At 30.8% G+C, this 21,030-nt stretch overlaps 1 protein-coding gene and 1 long non-coding RNA gene across 3 annotated transcripts; both read right to left on the bottom strand.

Annotated features, from left to right (window-relative positions):
• Positions 1-420: 420 nt before the first annotated feature.
• LOC143047822 (uncharacterized) lies at positions 421-10,070 on the bottom strand. Its single transcript, XM_076221102.1, has 5 exons — positions 9,983-10,070; positions 6,028-6,085; positions 5,015-5,179; positions 2,913-3,067; positions 421-1,301 (listed from the first exon to the last, which is right to left on the bottom strand). The coding sequence occupies exons 1-5, from the start codon at positions 10,028-10,030 to the stop codon at positions 1,290-1,292; spliced, it is 438 nt and encodes a 145-aa protein (XP_076077217.1). The 5' UTR covers positions 10,031-10,070; the 3' UTR covers positions 421-1,289.
• Positions 10,071-15,152: 5,082 nt separating this feature from the next.
• On the bottom strand, positions 15,153-20,761 carry LOC143047820 (uncharacterized). 2 transcript variants are annotated; one of them, XR_012969667.1, is made up of 4 exons: positions 20,637-20,699; positions 18,118-18,343; positions 17,161-17,304; positions 15,153-16,424 (listed from the first exon to the last, which is right to left on the bottom strand). It is a non-coding gene; the product is annotated as an uncharacterized LOC143047820 (long non-coding RNA). The 2 variants fall into 2 exon arrangements; XR_012969666.1 differs by having other exon boundaries at positions 15,154-16,424; positions 20,641-20,761.
• Positions 20,762-21,030: the final 269 nt, after the last annotated feature.

Below are 21,030 nucleotides of genomic sequence, written 5' to 3'. Positions count from 1 at the left end.
AATGATAGTCATAATATAACTTTTACTTGTAATCAGTGATTTATACTGTTTCTTTATTTACAGTGTCATTCTGCGCCTCATTCTGTATGTACCACATTAGAAGCATTTAGTGTAGTGAATGTCGTTGGTTGGTGTCTGTTTTTCTTGAATTGTTTTTTCATAGAATAGGTTTTTAATTTCTTCAATGAAATTGGGTTACATGTTTCATGACAAGGCGCATTTTATAACCGACAAAACTGTATATGTTTTCTTATTGTTGGTTATTATGGTTGTCTTATTGGTAACAAATACTTTATTTGAACTGTTTTTGAAAATTGTCTCATTGGCAATCATACCACATATCCTTTTTTAATTATGCCAAAAGCACATTCAAGTTTTGAATGTAATGAGAAGTATTCTGCTGTAAAAACAAAATGGCAATGAAGGTTATTCAATAATTTATTTTTATTTTTTCCAATTACACATTTTAAAGTTAGCAAACACATGCAGCTACATTTTTTTGTAAACGTACAGAAAAAAACCAAAACACATGTTTGACAGATTGAACCCAATTTTGGAGGACAAAACATTAACAGCAATGTTTTGATACAGACTTTGCAGGTAAATCGCATAGAGGGGGACCCAAAAATATAATGGTCATGGTTCATAAAAAGGATATTGCCTGGCTACGAACAAATTTTCCACATAGTCCTAAACAAAAACCAATTTAAGGTGAATTACTCACTTTTAGCACCTTCTTAAATCAGATTCAATATGTGAAGGATAAGTGTTATTTGTGGATGCTGTTGCAAAATGAAATTTAAGGCAGAGCATGAAAACGGGTGATTGTTAATGTGCAATAGTTGATGTCATCCAAATTTTCAATCATGGTAGTTTGTGAAAATAAATGATTTGCACTAGAGTATTGTGCATTTATGTTTATTACGATATTTGAATATAATTCTATAGGATAAGTTACATATTATATATGCTCCTTGAAATTTTCTATTGATTACGCAGGATTCCTGAAAATTTTGGTGATTATATATACTCACTTTTCCCTAAACAAATATCAGGGATTATATAAATTCCTTAATTATACATATTCACTGTAACATAATCATAGATATAGGAAGATGTGGTGTGAGTGACAATGATATAACTCTCCATCCAAATAATAATTTATAAATTAAAGTAAACCATTCGTTGAGAACCTGTTTTGAAATCTGGATGTCTATAAGTTTTAACGAATATTGAACTCTTTATTTTCTCTTTCCTTTCCCATTTTCTTTTCCTGGTCCTGGTCCTGGTCATGGTTTTCTCTAAAATGACATTATACATTTTTTTTAAATACCTAACTTTTCCAATAAAGAAAATCTTAAATAAACTTTGTATGCTAAAATAAGTGTTTAAACATCACTATTTACAAATCCAATAAACAACAAATGTAATCAATTTGTCCCAAATATAATTAAAAAAAAATAAAAAAAATATACCTTATTGGACATTATTGGTCCTCGATTGTGAAAACAGTTATTCCTCAATATGCACAGTTATATATTGTAATATTTTAATGTTTTGTAAATATTGACCTCTAGTTAGTTTGGCTTTATAACTGTTTATTTTGTGTACTGAGAAATTAATGACGCAAGGCTAATTTGACAAGTTGCTAGTTTATTATCTGCAGTTAAAGTTGAACTGTCAGATGTGATTAAGACCAGAAACGATGTCCTGGTGTGTAGGATAATAAAATTAGTTATGCCTATTTGTTTGTCTAGAGATGAAGTAATTAAACTCTATGATAAGGTCAGTTGGTCAAGAGACTGGGAGATTGTGTATCAGCTGTGATACTGAAAGGATGTGTATTCCTTGAAGTCTTGAATCAGTTAGATTCTGGAGGACTTGTATTTAAAGTTTATATGTTTAAACTTTGTAGCTAACTTTGTCAATGTGTCTGAAGTAATGTACATTTGTTAATAAACTTGTATATATAAATACCGTATTATTTAGTTACTGGAAATTTACCACAGGATATATTGTCGTGCCATAGATGGCTATGTCCGTCCGTCTGTGTCGGTGTTGACCTCCCCTCGATCACGTTACATTTTTTAGTGGCAGCGGTGTGGATATTATTAACATGGATTAATTATATTCAGGGATTAATAGTAATAGTCCGATAATTCTGTGTGAGAGGATTAAATATTTCTTGTGTGTAAATAAAGTAACTGTAATTAAATTGTTATAAAATGGATAAACGTGGTTTTTCTGATAAAGAAATCTATTTCGGAGGTGCAGGACCTAAAGTATCAATGGATACGGGAATAGGATTTAGTTCAACTGTGTTATCATCTTCAACGCCTAGAATGATTGAAACCCAAAGAGAAATTCGGCGTTTAACCAAAGAGTATGAATCTCTTCAGGAAGAAATTTCAAGTGCTCCGACTCCGAGAAGATCGCCGATTCCATCCGTGTTCCAACCTTTTGGGAATCAAGGATCGAATTCATCCAAGCGTATGAAAATTGAAAAGCTAGTTGTCCCACCCTCAAATTATGATGGTTCTGTTCCTTGGGAAGATTATAAAATTCAGTTTGAAATGATATCCGAATTAAATTGTTGGACGGATAATCAGAAAGCAATGTTTCTTGCGACAAGTCTAAGTGGGAATGCGCAAAGTGTTTTAGTCGATATTGATCCGATAAAGCGTAAAGATTATCAATCGTTAAAAGCACAAATACATCAAACGAAAAGATAACAAGTGGCATATTCCTTACTTGTTATTGGTATTTTCTTATTAGAAAATGGTAGATTAAACCTGGTTTTATAGCTAGCTAATTCTCTCACTTGTATGACAGTCGCATCGTATAAATCATGTTCATGTCCTGACTTGGTACAGGCATTGTAGACACACCACTACTAATTATAAAATACTTACCGCACAGTCATTGCATTTACAATGTGAATTTTGGCAAGAACCGGAGGGGGCACAACCATTTAACATACCAAGACAACAACCTTTGCATCCGTTATCATCGAGCTTTTCATTAGAACAGAATGTGCTTGTACACGTCTCATGAGGTACTGGTTTTGCTATAAAAGTAAAATCACGTTTGTTCAAGGGCTTTTAGTTTTTCTGATATTATTTAACATGTCACCATTTCGCAGAGGTTTAAAACTGTTACTTTGATTATTCATACCTTATTTTATTGATTTTGTAAGTACATTGTATCATAGATCACTTTTTTTCGTTCAGTGTATGTTTGCTTGTGTCAATATGTCTTTTGATTGAGATAAGCCATTTCAATTTATATTTTGTAGTGTGTCTTTCTATGTAAACCAGCTGCAATTATTTGCACCTGTCCTTAGTCAGGAATATTATGTTCAGTAGTTGTCGTTTCTTGATGTGGTTCATAACTGTTTCTCGTTTCTCGTTTTTATATAGATCAGACCGTTAGTATTTCCGTTTGAATGGTTTTACACTTGTTACTTTTGGGGCCCTTGTATATCTTGCTGTTCGGTGTGAGCATAGTAATGATTTACTTTTTTGAAATTGTGACTTGGATGGAGACTTGTCTCATTGGCACTCATACCGCATCTTCTTATATCTGTGTTATTGTGTTACAAACGGTGTTTAACTGGGCTCCATTGGGACATTCTAATAAATTAATATATCAATCTTCTTAAAGTTAAATTATCGCGCTTTTAAATAATCGGAAACAAAACTAACTCATAGTGCTCGTAATTAAATCTTTTATCATTTAAATGTAACTATTCATTCCGTGTTTATAATGTCTATCATTTGTCCATAGCTGTTAAAATTATAACCTCATTATGTTTTGATCAAATTAGGAAATTCTTTTTAGTGATTTTGCAGTAATAAAAAAAATCTGTTTCGACCAAAAAAAGAATAAAACCTTTTTTGTCATAAAAATTCATTCTTTGTGAAGAAGCGCACCAATGTCAACATCAAGTACATCGAAGAGAAATTAGCAAAATTACTTATTTTTAGTTTCATGATTTGTTATCTCAGCAGACAGCCGATATTCTAATGAGTATGAAGTAGGACCACTGCTGACTAATGTCAGTTTTTGGACTCATATAAAGTAGACTTTGTACCGAAGGAAAAAAACATCATGCAAATTTGTTTTTGTTTCACTTTCAAATATATTTCGAATGTCATATTTCTCAATTATCCATATTTCTTCGGGTGCTTTAATTCGTCTCGTAAATTACAGTGAATACTAAAACATCATGCAAACACATTTTGTTTCACTTTTAAATATATTTCGGATGTCCTATTTCTCAATTTTGATATTTCTGTAGGTGCTTAAATTCGTCTCGTAAATTCCAGTGAATACAAGAACTACAAGATCTGCTTCAAATGTTGATCTTATTACCGATATTGACACAGTGAGGCGACTTCACAATAAAAATGATGACATACGTGTTGATTCCGACCTTCCAATTGTCAATATCCAAGCAGTCAAATATTTTTTAAAAAATCGTAAAACATTTACAATTGACATACGTTTATGGTCTACAGACTTATTTAGCAAGGGAATGCGCGGTACACAAACAACTACTCCAATAGAGTTATAAGGCAAAAGAACTGCAATCGACACACTCAAGTTTAACGACCCATAATGATACATATGTATTAAATCTCTCTAGCGACATATTTTCGCAACTTTATATTCTTAGAAACTACAGTAGTGATATTGTCGTTTAGTGTACAGGCTGTATCATACATTTTAAATGTGTGTGGATGTGTATGACGGGAATGCCTGCATAGCAGAAAGATCTTATCATGTTGATGTACTCGTTCTCACTACTTTTAAAGTTACTGGGATTCCATTAGTCTTTGTATGTTACTTTTGTTATTCGTTTTCGTCGATTCATCAGAATTTAATAATGGTAAAGTACTGTTGATTGAATTGTTAAAGAAATGTCAAAATGGAAATGAAAAATTTAATTTCCGACTGAGAATTGTCAATTTTAGTTTGGTCATGTATTAATTAGTTTAATAAAATGCCTTACAAGTACACCCATTACAATGACAGGCAGATACTCCATTCAATACACTGCATTTTCCACCACCAGTACATCCCAGACCAACACAACATCCATTACAACCAGCGCTGTTTTTGATGGTTGTACAGAATTGGACAGTACATTTCCCTTGTTGAATAGACTCTTTTACACCTAATCGAAAACAAAAATTAACACGTTTACATATTTATTTTTTTAGTATATTTTCATTTGATTTCTGATTAAAATCGTAACACAAGAAGATATTTGTAGATACTATAAAAAGAAACTAAATGTTTATTTGTAATAGTTATACGAAGTTAGTTAGTGTAGCATTCCACTGTTCAATTGGTTCAAACTGTGGTGCCCTCTTAATTATTTAGAATATGGACAATTTTTGCAATAAAATTAATTCGAGGTACAATTTGCATAACAATAACAAAGAATTACAAAGGATTTATCGGAACATGCAATCTTTTTACAGTTCTAATGTGTAAATCCATGCCCAATAAATATTCAGAAAGTTCTACAAACTTATTTTCACGTTCATTTGAACGCAGAAACTGTGATGACAGTCAGCGAACGAATGAGACAAAAACACCAGACTTTATTTAAAAATAAACTTTCTAAAGAAATACCAATACATGTATTTGACCAAGTGTAACTGCCACAAGGTCCATTTCCACGCATGTTTTTAAATTTTTATGACAAAAGAATGCAAATGAAAATTAAAAACAATTCATAAATCATATGAAATCTAAGGAAACTTTGCTTTTCTAGTAAGGGATGCAAATTACTAACATAGTTATAAATGAAATAATTAAACAGACGTTCGAAATTTCAATCATACAAGAATGTATCAAAAACAACAATGATCATGGTATGTTAATTTTAAAGATGGTGATATTGGTAATACCGCTAAAAACGAATGGAATGATGTTTTCCGTTTGTTTAAGGTCAAGTTAAGTAAGCACCGAAGGTATATAGCATATTGAATCTTTTTTAGAAAGATATGTTCTTACCTACTGCAAAAACAATAAGAACTAAAAGAAGGGCTGTATTATTCATGTTGAAGAGTTCCTAAAATATAAGGATTACGGTTATAAAAAATATAATTTACTTTGTACGATTTTTGTAATTGTAACAGTTATACATGTATAAACCACTTTGAACACAGTAAATCAATTAAATGGAACATCACAAAACATATCAAATAAAAATCAGCAATTCAAAAGTTATTCTTGTACTATGTTCTGTACAATACTTTTAAATTATTAGCTGTTTCTTCGTAAAACGGTTTTTAACTACTGTGTCGATACTTCTGCTGGTGGACTATTTTTACAACCAAGTTGCAGCTCCTGTGTTGACGTGATATATCATTGATGAAGACATTTTCTAAAATTCTATTTTTAAAAACGCACCAAACGCATTCTAAACTCTACGTTGTTCTATCCCATGCACATATGGTCTGAGTAAGATTTGGTGTAACTTTGAATTATCAACACTGTTTGTTTACGTAATTAATTTTGGCCTGCAAACTGTTTACATAGAATGCAGCTGACGAATAACAAATGCATCGAATACACATCTTATATAACTAATCTATGTAACCTGAATTTAATTTTGATTCGGTAGTAGTATTCGGGCAAAAGGGGACAGGATTGTATTTGCTCGTGATGGCGTCCGTAATTTTTTCAAATGAATTATTCCAACTTAACCACTTGTAACGCTGTTTAATTCAATTATTGTGAGCAGTAACCATCTATCAGGGAAGCATGATAAGAAATACCAGTCCTTAAATATTGGATCAACTGCGAGACAAATATGTAGCCGCTGATGAAATGTTGCTACATAGAAAAAGAAAGTTCACAATTGTGAAACTAAAATCATCTCTTTTGTCGTAAAGCTTTCATTGCAACCGACCCTTATAGTCATTTTCAAGATGCAAGTTAACTTAAAGATATGAGGCAAACTTAACTGTATCTGTTGTATCCTTTATAGTGACATAGTCATCAAACTTAGAATTATTTAGTGAGAGAAAATCATCAATATAGAAACCTTATTATTTGAAAAGTGGGTGTGTCTGTAATAATGTTTTTCCGTAATGTTTTCAATTTTATATCGAAATGTAATATTATATTATCTATTTATGTATTTCTCTGTCATGAGTGTTCTTGCATTTATTTGTATTGTATGTAATGTTGTTATTGTAGCGGCATATTTAACATAGCCAAAAAGTGCGAGGTTTTGCTAGCCACAAAATCATGTTCAACCCACCATTTGTTTTAAAATTTCCTGTATCAAGTCAGGAATATGATAGTTGTTTTTTAATAGCTCGTTTCTATGTTGTATTGTCGTTTGTTTTGTTGTACTTCAGTGTTTCTGTTGTTTTGTTATTTTCCTCTTATAGTTGATGTATTTCCCTCGGTTTTAGTTTATTTTCTCTCTATCGATTTGTGACTTTTGAACAGTTGTATACTACGAGTGTCTTTTTATATATCTTTTCAATATTAATTTTATCTTTGCTGTTTATGTAAGGGTGTTTGCATTAAACGAATTGTTCTTATCACAGAGATCCACAAACAGCAAAATCGAATAATATTTGTTATGCAAAATTTTATATCGATATTAATTTGATAGATTTAATATTTGTAAAATAGATTAAATTTTAGGTAGTAGACAGCACTGCTGTTTGACATTGATTATCATTGATATTGTTATAACCTGTTTACAAAACTTCGAATTTTGGAAATACTAAAGGCTTTTCTACCTCAGGAATAGATTACCTTATCTGTATTTGGCAAAACTTTAAGGCATCTATTTTCCCTTAATGCTCTGAAACTTTGTTCCTTATATGGCCTTTACATTCTTTTATTCGAACGTCATTGAGTAGTCTTTTGTAGAGAAAACGCGTCTTGCGCAAATATAAAATTTGAATCCTTGTACATGTACACGTATCTATGATGAGTTTATTTTGATATGTTTCTCAAAGACATAACTATCCAACAAAATCCAAATGCCATGGATGAAGCAAATAAAGGTCAACTGTAAGTACATTTCGTCCATATAGTCAGTTATAAAAGTAATATGCATACAACGACCAACCACAAAGAATTACTTGCTCCCCATTTTCGATTGGCATATGAAGAATTTAGCGGTGCTAAACATGTTAATTGGCGCTCAATCATAGCTTTAACCTTCGAGCAGTTGTGTAACAACACTTAATGAAAACAGCTGTAAACTTCAGTTAAAATAATATAACCAAACAGATTGACAATAATTACCAACCTACAACTAATATAAGGACATTACCGGCCTAAGAGTACTCACAGTTACTTAAAACCAGTTCAAAAGCCATTTTCAATAAATCAATAATTCTGGTCCTCGTAGACTTATTTAACACTTAAAACATATTCAACAGATTTAGTATATAAAAGTCAACTAAAAGCATGAACTTCTACAATGCCAAAATATAATCACACACTATTGGTATGATGTAGGACCATATGAGTTCATACCTATAAAACAATGCAAATATAGTAATTCATAATAAAACAATCTCAAATTGTAGTACTAATAAAACAATAATTTAAAATCTCTCAACAGAAAGAAAAAAGAATCCTTTCAAAAAAGGTTGATTCAAAGAGTCAATAGGTTTACTTGTATCGCATAAACATTATGAGGGTTTATAAACAGCTTTACTGTAAGGGTGTGATACAGCTTTATTTCCACCTAATCATAGCTCGTCACATCCGGTTGCATACAAAAAGGGGTCGTAAAAATATTTCCTTGAATTTAACAGTTGTAGTAATTCATTCTACATTTCATTGCACTAAAATTAAAATGTATATGCTTTATTGACATTATTTCTAAGCGGACTATCCACACAAGTCTAAGTTAAGTGGATTTACGCTTGTATTAGTCGCTGTAGTCCTCACAATATCTCTAAATTGACACTTGAAAACACCATTTTAGTAACTTGTACAGCTTTTAAAGAAAATAAATCATTGAGTCACCTTCAGTCTTTATGTAAATTTTCAGCCTTTTTGCAGTAATTTCTGTACTATCATACTATCATACCGAAATGTCTGAAAAGCTACCAAAAAGTACCAAATTTTCTTATTACGCCACTGAATAAATTAAAAAGTTGACAAAAAGACATTCACATGACTGGATCAGACATTGTTAAGAAATGATGTTATGGTACAAATGTCCGTTTAAGACTAAAATGCATTAACTAATGTCATTTCATAGAGTCATTTATAAAAGTCCCGAAAAGAACAATATGTGAATAACATTCAGATGAAAAAACTCCTTGATTTATGACCAGACCAAATTATTAAAAACAAATATGAAAGACAGCAACCAACAACAGTCATTTAATCACAGACTCGAGTTTGAATGTTGATGGCTGACATAATAAGAGTAAGAATTTTGAAAATAGAAATAGATATTTTTATTGTTTATTTTATTTTGATGGTTTATCAAATTTGATTGTATAAGCTTACATTTATGAGAATTGAGAATGGAAATGGGGAATGTGTCAAAGAGACAACAAACCGACCACAGAGTAGACAATAACCAAAGGCCACCAACGGGTCTGTAATGCAGCGAGTAAATCCCGCACCCCGAGATGTGCTTTAGCTGGGCGCTAAACAAAAATGTAAACTAATTCAGTGATAATGGACATATTAGATGCGGATTATGCGTCAAAGAACAATTACATAATTGGTAAGCTCCACTATTGTCAGTTTAACGGATTATATGTAATTATCCCCGGAAGGAAACTGTTCTAACGATATGCAATTATCATGTCCTAGCATGAAAGGGTATGTCTTTTTTATATAAATTATAACACAAATAAACATAAACAATGGTATCAACATGTTTAAATTACTGCATACATTCGATTGATAAGTAACTAATATTTAATTATATATATGAATAAAATCAAAACAACATCAAGTGTTTACTTACCTTAATACAGCTTTGTGCACAAAGTCTATTATGACTTCTAAATTTCATTTATATAGTGCATTTTACAAAACATATGACAAATAAGTTGAGAGTAGTTAATCATAGCGTCATATTACATGTACCAAAGTTCAATGGGCAAAGATTATTTACCGTTCTTTATCCCCTTCAACTCTAGACATAATTAGGAAGGCTAATTTATAAAATTGTTTTGGTATATATCTTGAACGCAAGCAAACATTATATTAATAGTTTGCATACTTGCAACCTTAAATGCAAATTGCATCTTTTGAAGGCAGTTTAATTTAATGGGGGTACTGGTGTAATAGTTAACAATAGCTACACAATATTCTGCTCTAAGATTTTTTATGTGTATATAAATAAAAGCAATTCTCAATTTTTTCACATCACAAGGCAGATAATTAGAAAAACGTTTTTTTTTTTTTACGAAACCGTATTAGTGCAGTAAGAAATTTGAAAGACAGGCATTCTTTTAATTTGATGTCCGACGAATGAAAAACGCTTGAGAGTTAAACAAATTCAAATCTTATAAGTTGACATGTATTTTTTTTTCTTTAAATATGTTATTCTCAGCACTTTGTTCCTATAAAATGTGCCAAATTTTCGCTTGAGCATCCTTGTGTGTTAAGAAATGTGCTTCCAAAGTAATAAAGAAAAACAAAAATTTAATGGAAAATGCTAGAAGCTTTTGTTCAATACTTTATGACTAAAAATGTATGCCAACGTTTAAAGTTAGAATGATTTTTGAATACAACTGGTTATTGAACCCTCAGTTGTAAAATATAGTTTCGCCTTATTTGTATTTCTTTTCATGGTGTTGTCATAGTTAGAAAAAAAGTCATGTAAGTGGATTTAAGAAAATACGAAAAAACAATGAATATCACAATCGGCAAAAAACGTATATAGATTGTTAAAAAATGTTGATATTTCAGCAAAATAGTTTCTTGTAGGTAACAAAACAAGAAAAGAGAAATCAATAAATATTCTTCAATAGTTAGTTTTATGTATTACTCTGTTTTATAATATTTCAATGTTGACTGCTGTACCCTTAGTTTTGATATTTTTACCTGTTATGTCTGTTTGTTTTTGTTCATACATCGTTGTCATGAACTTTTTATGCGACTGTCATACACGTGAGAGGTTCGGCTAGCTATAAAACTAGGTCCAATACACCATTTCCTCCATAAGAAAATGTCTATATCAAGTCTGGAATATGACTGTTGTTTAACGTGTTTGAACTTTTGATTTTGCTATATGACGACGGAGTTTCAGTTTTGAATTTTCATTGGGAGTTCGGTTCTTTTTGTTATTTTTCTTTTTGAACCGACTAGGATACAAGGCTAATAGTGTGGCACTTAAAAGCGCGATACGTCCACATAACAACTGTTCAGACTGATCTGCAATTATCTTCTAGGAAATGGTTTTTAGTATTTTACATATACTCAGAATTTGACAAATCAATGTTTGAAAACAATGCAGTTTTGTCACTTTTATGTAACATCTTTGATATTTCATTATTTTGTAAGATATTATTATTTGTTTTTCGAACTTTACATGCTTGCCAGAGGGCTACAAATTCTTATATTCTAATTAAAAGTTACTTAAACTTTCATAATAGCCTCATCTAAAAATCTGATCACGATCATGTAGATACATGTATGAGCTACACCTTGCATATCCCTTGACCTCCTGTTTGTTAACTACATGTCTGTTTTAGTGAATGAAAAACTATATCTAAGACTGATTTATATATTTATGGCATGTACTATAATTCAGCGTACCAATAATCTGCCAGTATGAAACAATGCAACTAATATACGATAGACCTATGCATTTGTGCCTATAACTGATGAACATGTGTCTAATGTTTGTTCTCAAACATGCACTGTTCTGAACAATAGATTAAAATCGGAAGCGATTGTCAATTTTTTCAAAATGAGTTATTAAGATAAATACATTCATTCCTTAAATAGGTCAAATGTAGATAGAAACGCCAAAAAAGTTGTCAATAGTACGTTTAATTTGATCTGGGTATTTTCATCAGTTTGCTGTTTGCCAATTTTTAAAATGAACTTGAAAATCACATCGAACATTTTGACTCACCATTGATTAGCTTGAGAAACCTTCTTGACGCAATAATATCAATTTCCTTTAGCAACCAAAATAGATTATCTTTAACTGTTGTTCACTAATTTTGAGTACATATATGTTGTTTCTATTTAATATATTTATAATATAAAATCATGAAAGGAAACCTAACAAACATCAGTTCTGATTTTTAGAATAAAACTTCCTTCAGATTCAGAATATGTGAAAGTTATATGTGTTCATCCCTTCAAATATTAGACCCCAATAATAATAACCAGTCCAGTATCTGACTCCTTCATATAAACGTAATTGGAAAATGAATGTTCCGAATAACATTTGAGTTACGTTGTATATACGTTTGGTACTTTCAATTTTGAAATGTCTAGTTTCCTCAATTGTAAGCAATTGCCTGTGCTCAAACAGGACTCAGATTGGGTGTACTTTTTATTACTGTGTAGTGCTATCGCACATACTTCTGTCGAACTGTTTGACATAATTTTAACCTAAGTACAAATATTTAACTTTAATGATGTTTGTGTCCATCTGTGTAAACGTTTTGATAATACATGTATATAGAAAAGGGGCAAAATATTTAAGAGGGACATTCAAACTCATAGATGCAAATAAACTGACAACGCCAATACGAAACAAGAAAACCAACAGACAAACAGACAAACAGACAAATAATAGTACACAAATATTAGTACTCTATAATATATAGAATTATATTTAGTACAACAAAACGGTTGAAACAGATTAAAATACACATGTGCTTCAGGACAATTTAGGATCGGAACTAGTAGTTTAAAAGTCTCAAACTCTCAATGTTAAAGACCATCAAAACAAAACAAATAAGATATGGACTGAAAACAGTCTAAAGTTTGTCATCAACATTTCATATTTACAAGTTTTAGCCAGTGAATAAGGAAATTGACCTGTATAATAACAACGTATGATAAAAAAGGTAGACTCCGTTTTTTTCTTAAACCTTTCTAAATGTCACTTGCTATTTAACTATCTATTTCCATTAAAAACTTTCACTTAAAACTAATAACATGATGCCCTTTACTTGCTGTACGTTCTTATTAATAACAGTCTCATGTAAAAGAATTAACATCTTATGCATGCATATTTTCATACATATTATGTAATCCTCTCGACAAAAACCTAAATTATAGTTATGTTTTTTCTATAATTTAATGTATGACTTATCATGTGTACATACAGATAACTAAGCAATACAATTAAATTTTTTTTGTCTACAAATTTACATGTGTCATATACCTTTTAAGTCTATAATATATTTATAAAATGTACAATTTACAAATATAAAAGAATGCAATATCACAACTTTACATTATCACGGTATAGTGTCCGGCTAGGATCGTGGTTTTTCGAGTGTGACCACTTTTTTTTCGAGTGAATATGATTAATTATGTAAACAAACAGACTACTTTTCTAACAAGACGTGATCTAGAAGCTTGAGCTTAATATACAAGGTTATACATGGTATGTTAGCATTTGAAATAAAAAGATATTATCATTCTGACTTTGCTTTTAGTTACAAAATATCGAATAAAGGCATTTTCATACACATACCAATGCAAATGTCGACGGAAATGCAAACATGGAATCTATATATCCTTAGATATACAAACACTTTACAAAAATTATTGTTATTGCAATGAAAACGTTATTTTGAGACGAAATCCATATCTTTATGTCTGGGCTTTTTCGAGAGCAGTCCGGGCTTTTTCGAGTGTGTCCTTTTTTATCGAGTGATTGTAAACATTTTTTATTACTAACAATGTTATGTGTTGGGGTATTTAAGTTTCAAAACTATAAAATAAAGGTTCAAATTAAGTACTTTCAAGGCACATGGTGTATTAACACTTGCATTTTATAAACAAGTATCGTTCATTTGTATAGGTTTATTTTACATCTTATAAATTGCATGTTCAGTATATTATCGTGATGTCAACTATCTTATTTAAGCATAGACAATTCGGATTGAGATGTAAATACACATATTGTATAATGTGAGATATATGTTTATTTTTTTAAGGGTGTACATCCGAAATATTTCATTATCTATTTGTCTTGTATTATTAGTTACATAGTGTTTTAGTGACCTAATATGATATATACGGGGTCAGTAAATTCCATATGGAATATATCATATTAGGTCACTAGCTAACTATGTAACGAATTTATTTTTTTACCGCCTATCTTTATTTGTTGAATTTAGACTAGATCTGTCTCATTTGCTATCATGACACATCTTCTTATTTCTATATTAAAGTCTTCAAAGTATTTCTCTATCGTATCGATTTGAGCTTGTTTAAATTCATTAGTTATAACACAATAAATGTAAGGGGTTCAACTGTGGCAATTTAAACTAATATATACAAACACATGTGCATCCCTAACTTTTAAAAGCAACTCATAAGCGCCTACGGAGAAGTCACTGAAGTCGCTTTCGTCGACAATGGGAATATACGAACAAAAGAAACATCGTTATCTCACGATAATCTCTATCGTATCATCATTGACCACGGATATGGTTCAATTTTGTCACCACAATACCATTCTCTTATACTCCATTGTGACATCATCGTTGAAACTTACATTGGATATGACCTACCACTTGCAACATCAGTGTATCCGAGCTCATCAGTTTGTGTTGCTTATACTAAGATTTTCTATGTTATGTTTTGAAACTTTCCCATGTTTTAATCGTGTCTCGTTTTCGTTTTTCGTGTTGACTGTTTAATATTAACTTACAAATTTTAAATACAAGGCAAAAAAAAACAAAGCAATCTCACGAGGTCAAAATTATGTTGTTTCGTACAGGGCAAAATATACCGTGTACATAGTTCATGTTTGCTGCTGAGAGCCAAAGGTGTTTTTGTCAATTATGGAGTAACAGGAAGGATCATTCATATATCCAAAAGTACGGACAGATTACCAAATAATATTCCAGGGTTCAATACTAGATTTGAATCTGATTTACATATTGTGAACGTTCTCAAAAATGATAGCCAAGTTGGTTGCATTATAAAAAAGAACAAAATTATGTTTTTTGCATGCAAACTTTATTTTAAATTTTATTTGTGACACCAGTTAACTATAATAACTTTTAACTATAACTCAGTTAAATAAAGGAAAACGTTAAAATACAATATATGTTCCTACTGCAACCGAACCCTTGTCTGCGAACTTTATAAGAATTTCGTATGAATAAAAAGAAATACGACTGCATGTCAATGAAACAATAATCCAACAAGACATTAAAACATCTATTTTTCTATTTCAAATATGTTTATGAAATTTGAATAAACGAACAATTTAGACTCTTGGAAAGACACAAAAATACATTTAAGGCATAATCCATAAATTCTGATTTACGAGAAGACTTTAATAATGGGTAAAGAAGCAACTCTTTCAGATTGGAACTGTTTCATCATTTTAATTTATGTTTTCAAATTCATTAGATTACCTTTTCATATCTGTTCAAATAAATGTTATCTTTTTTCTGATATCAGTAATTTGTTAGCCGGCATGACTTGAAAACGAAGGGTTAATGAATTCAACTTTATATATAACTAATATTCGACAATGTTGTAGATTAAACATAACTACATTCCAGTCACTTTTATTTTCCAGATAATTGATATTTTCAATTATTAACAAGTTTTGAATTGAGTCTAATGCCGATATCAAGAGTATATGTCACATGTAGTTTCCGTTTTAATTGTGTATGTATGAATGGTATGTACCTTCATCGTTTAATAGAAGCACAGCCATAGGTTATGATGTAAATTAGGACATTGAACAAACTGTACCGTTAAAGATTAAATTTTCCTACACAGTTCCAAAGCCTGGCAAACTCTTACTTCCAGAAAGTTAACATTTCAGAACCAAAAATAACTGCAAAACAATGAAATAAACAAACATACATACATACAATCACCTAATTTGATCATCCTCAAATGTAACAAAACAAACTATCAGATAACGAATAAAAAAAACTAAAATGAGGACTTGCCGTAGGTATTTTGATTTAGTCACAGGCCCACGTTACTGCGGGTGTCAATACACTAAAGTTCATGCAGATTTTAGAAGCTCATATTCTTATTTGCTGTGTCTTTAACACGATTTCGAATGTCATTTTTCGTCTTTATGAGGTCATAAATTAAGACAATTTCGACAACAGCAGCTAGACACATTCCTCCTATGAAAAATGCAAGTGAGTAACCATAGTAGAAATCTAATCCTGATGTGATGTCATCCACATTCCTCACATATAAAACAACTCCTATGAGAATAAACACCACTGAAAGAGACATATTGATTGTATTAACATGGTTAGAGAGACATAGAAAAATTTCACAAATTTGAAATTACATTTTTATTGGTTTTTCTTTTTTTTTTTTTTAATCTATTAACGTTAACGGATACGATAATAATGGATATTTATATATTATTAGATTTATACATTGACTTTTTTTACCCCTTTTTTGTAAATGACAAACATTTTTTTTTTTAAATAAGTTTGTTTTATTGTAATTTTGTCTAGTTAATATATATCAAGTACTGTTGTCTGCAGTTTGTCTCTATTGTTTGGAAATAATTGTTTAAAATATTGTCTCTAAAAACAAATTAAATGCGTTTTACTTATGCAAATTATATTTCTATATTATATATTGATATTAAATGTATTTCAACAAGAATATGTTAAACGTATTATATTAGTCCAATTCAAAATGCAGGAAATGGCTGATATGGTTTAATTTTCATATTTAAACTTGGAATGGCAATTGTCTGTTCTATGGTCGGTGTGTTGTCTCTTTGACACATTCCCTATTTGCATTCTCAATTTTATTTACTCATCACAGATACCTACTAGATTAAATTTTGTGCGGATTATTGACAAGAAATGTATGTTAAAATTACTCTTATACATAAAACACTTCAAAGAAAAGTATTAAGACAAAGGTTAAAAAAAACATTACTAAAAGAGGTTGGTCCAGCATTGTGAAATGTTTGCAGATTCCAAAATATAGACTTACCTGCTGAGAATACACCCACGATTGTAGCAATTTGCAATATCTTGTGTTCACGCAGCTTTAATAATCTCAATGCAATACAAGCTGTCGATGTTAAGATAGCAACTAGCCCAAAGATACACATTACTTGACAAATTCGAAACCAATCTGGAAGAACAAGTATAATATAAAAAAGTCTTTTTGCTTTTTTGATTTATTCCATGGCAATTTTTCTGAAATTTATTCAACTTTATTATCTTTCTCAATTTAGTCTAGGAAGTCTGTGGATAGTAGGAGCTTTGTTGGAAAGTATTATCCTGTAAAAACTAAGGTTGTGAGTATCAAACCGACACTTGGCAGGTAAGTTTACCGAAGGTTTTTGGATCCCTCCGGGCACTCCAATTTCCGCCAATCATAAACACTGACCGCCATGATATAGCTCAACAATCAATCAATTAATTAATAAATTAAGTTGGATAGTTTTCTCATTGGCAATCAATTTTTAATCTTATTTTGCGGATATTACCATTACAGTTTTAAAGAACAGTAACAGAAAAATCAACACTTGTCTACATTGTTGTATTCTGTTTCATGATTCTTCACATGCTGTTGTTTATATTTTTCGTTTTCGTTTAAAGTGAACAATCCAAGTACACCAACCAAATTAAGTGTAAATAAGAATCAAAGATTAAAACAATCTTATTACCACCAGTCGCGGCATTGTGATAAAAAACAAAAAAATTATCACCCCAGTCTAGTTTTTATAATAGATCCTATCAGTGGGTTCGTGTTGCTGTCTTAAGATTTCTGTGTTGTGGCTTGTTGATCGCTGTTTGTCTTTGTGCTGTTTTTCGGGTTTTTCTTGCATGGTGTTGTCCGTTTATTTGAAATATTTTATTGTATATTCCTTTGATATCTACTACTAATCTTTTAATTATGATGTTCATTATTTACTATGTATCAGTTATAAGAGTAACGTACCGTTTTCTGCATAGGTTGATGTGTTATAGCATTCTTTTCCATAAGTGGAAGACGAACATCGTTTCCATAATCCGCTGTTGCTGATAAAAGTTAAACTTTCAATCTTAATGAGGTAAGGAGTGGCAATTCCAATCATATAACATACGGAAGCTATGCTTATTATCAGAAGAGACGGTCCTAATCTTTCGCAAAATCCATCCGCCATCTTTAGTAGAAAAAGACAATCCTGAAGGAATATTTACGTCAAAAAGCTATAATCGAACAACATAAAACCTTTTTTTTCAAATATAAAATACAACTCATACATTTAATAAAATAGTAAACTCGTTTCCACATGACCTTATATCAGTTAGGTACGATTATTCAGTTAAATTTCTGTGCCAAGTGCAAATAATGCAAGCAGTAAAATTGCAATATAATAAGAAGGAAATACAGAGGATAAAATTTCAACTTCTATGAGTCAAATTTATTCTGAAAAACAAAGTATACATATTTGTCCTGAATAGCAAAACTTACTTTACAACATTTAAAAAAAAATCATCATTACTGCAAATCAATTATTTAGAAAAGAGTCTATATTCCAATGGGTAGTCTGATTGTAACCCTATATGCCGATTGTTTTTCGTAGTCGTATACATCATAATCTTGTCAATTTCTTTCCTTTCACGTTCATGTAATGATTTATGATGTACAAGAAATCCAGCGAGTGTGTGCATGTCCTATATTTTAGTAAATTTCACATCAAGGATACTACGGAAACTAGAAGGTACGTTTCTTCTCTAGATATCTAAATTGTATTTAACTTAGAAATAACAGCATTGTTGTCTAATCTATAATTTTTACAGATTCAATTCCCAGTCGTAATATTTTATCTCATTTGTATTCACGTACCGAGAACACGTGCATAATAGGTGATGCGTCCACTGATTATGCCCTCGATATCGCTCCGTTCGGAATCTATGCGTTTCCATCAGTTTGATCCCAATAAAGATGTCTTGTGTTTCTAAATAAAATACGAGTGAAACTTTGGAAAAATCATAAAGATATATGATGAATGGCGTATTCACCGTTTCTCTCAGGCTATTCAAATGTTGCGGGGGAAAGTAGGGATCACATACAACAAAATCATAATAGTGTCTCAAATGAGAATTGATAACTTTCAATAAAATATTCTACGAAAACCTTGCTAGTCAAAAAGGTGATTCACAAGGCACAAAGTACTGAATTATGTTTGTCAGGATCAGAAACAACACATTAATAGTAAGGCTAAGAAGGAGTGGAATTATCAAACTGGAGCTATAAAAAAAAAATAGATATGACCGATGTCGATAATAAACTGGAAAGAGTAAGATTTTGAAAGAAACAAACCGACAGGGAGAAACCTTACCTAGTATGCATCTAGTGAGATATAAAAAAATGTCGGAATGAATACGAAAATTAAACTATAAAATCAAAATGTTTTATACTGTGAACGTCACAGAGCACATTAGATCGAAGAAGGTTGTTATGATGGGCGCATGCTTATTAAGTTATTCACTTAAAGAATTTAAACTAGTATATTTATCTGTTACGTAAATATTTTACCGTGTTGTCTGTAACACTAAGAAATATTTCCGCAATTTCATAACAAAATCCCCGTCTATTTTTTTCTAAAAAGAAATGTATTTTCTCCCTAGTGATAAATGATGAAGCATGGAGATTTTACAATGAATGAACCTTATGCTAAAACTCATTATGACCGGGTAGCCAGTCTTACGTTTTATTACATGCCCAATAAGCCAAAAAATGGTAATTCAAAATAGAAAATGACGAGAACACGTTATAATTAGTATGCGTCCAAAGCGTTTTATTTGATTTTCCCTTCATCCTAGAGGATGAAAACTTATAAATTAAAGCCAAGGAGGTATAAAAATATGAACACCTGAAGAAATAGCTGACATAAAAGGGATCAAAAACAATAGTCAAATGCAACTAAGGACATCTTTGCCTTAGGAAGATGAACGCTTGGTTTCTTAATATATTTTTTTAAGTTAATAAACAGAAAATTCCAAAAAGCTTCGTAAATTTCAAGAACTATCAACATTTATATTTAACAGTACCGTACGAGCTTATCTACTAAATCTATTCTATAAAAAAAGTGTCACAGAAAGATTCATTCGTCAAGTATTTATGGCAGATATTTTGAAATATTTATGAACTCATCTAAAGGTAATTCGAGATTAAGATAAATAAACAGTTGAACAAGATTTTAAACACATACATAACTAGGTTCTATTAACTATTTTTTTCGGAAGGAATTGATTCCTATTTGTTATATTGTACTCTTTTTAACTTTTCTGGCAATACCCATTAAAAATAAAAGGGACAGCTTTACACGTCAGTACATTCTTTTGTTGGAACAAAAAGTGATATTAAATTGATACAATTGGAAATCGGAGACGCAATACTTGAAGAAAAATCCGTGTATTTATTATTATGGATAATATATAACATTCCAAATGTCAAAATGTTCAACTGACCTACCTGATTATTGCAGTTTACAACTTTTACCAAATCATATTCCGAATAGTTTCAAAACTTTAAGTGTTCCTGTTTGTCTCTATTAATCATGTGCTATGTAAAGTATGAAAATATCATGTCATTTTTCTTATTCCTTTCAATGATTTCTTTGTTGAATTTTATTTGTTCGAAGTTACCCGATCACTAGTATTGATACATTTAGGTCATTCAAGCTTAATATTCATACAGTTGCACCAAAGCAAAACAAAACTATTGTTCGATCATACTGCACATTTGTTGTTAACAAAACGTCGTAAAGAATTACAAAGTCCAGACATGAAAGCTATACAGGGACACAAATGGACAAAACAATGATCAGACCAAGTTGAAGCGCCTTGAACTACACATACAACT

The sequence above is a fragment of the Mytilus galloprovincialis genome, chromosome 10 (assembly GCF_965363235.1).
Source record: "Mytilus galloprovincialis chromosome 10, xbMytGall1.hap1.1, whole genome shotgun sequence".
Classification (NCBI taxonomy): domain Eukaryota; kingdom Metazoa; phylum Mollusca; class Bivalvia; order Mytilida; family Mytilidae; genus Mytilus; species Mytilus galloprovincialis.
Note: the sequence above shows the minus strand (reverse complement) of the source record. Positions and strands in the feature narration are given on the sequence as shown.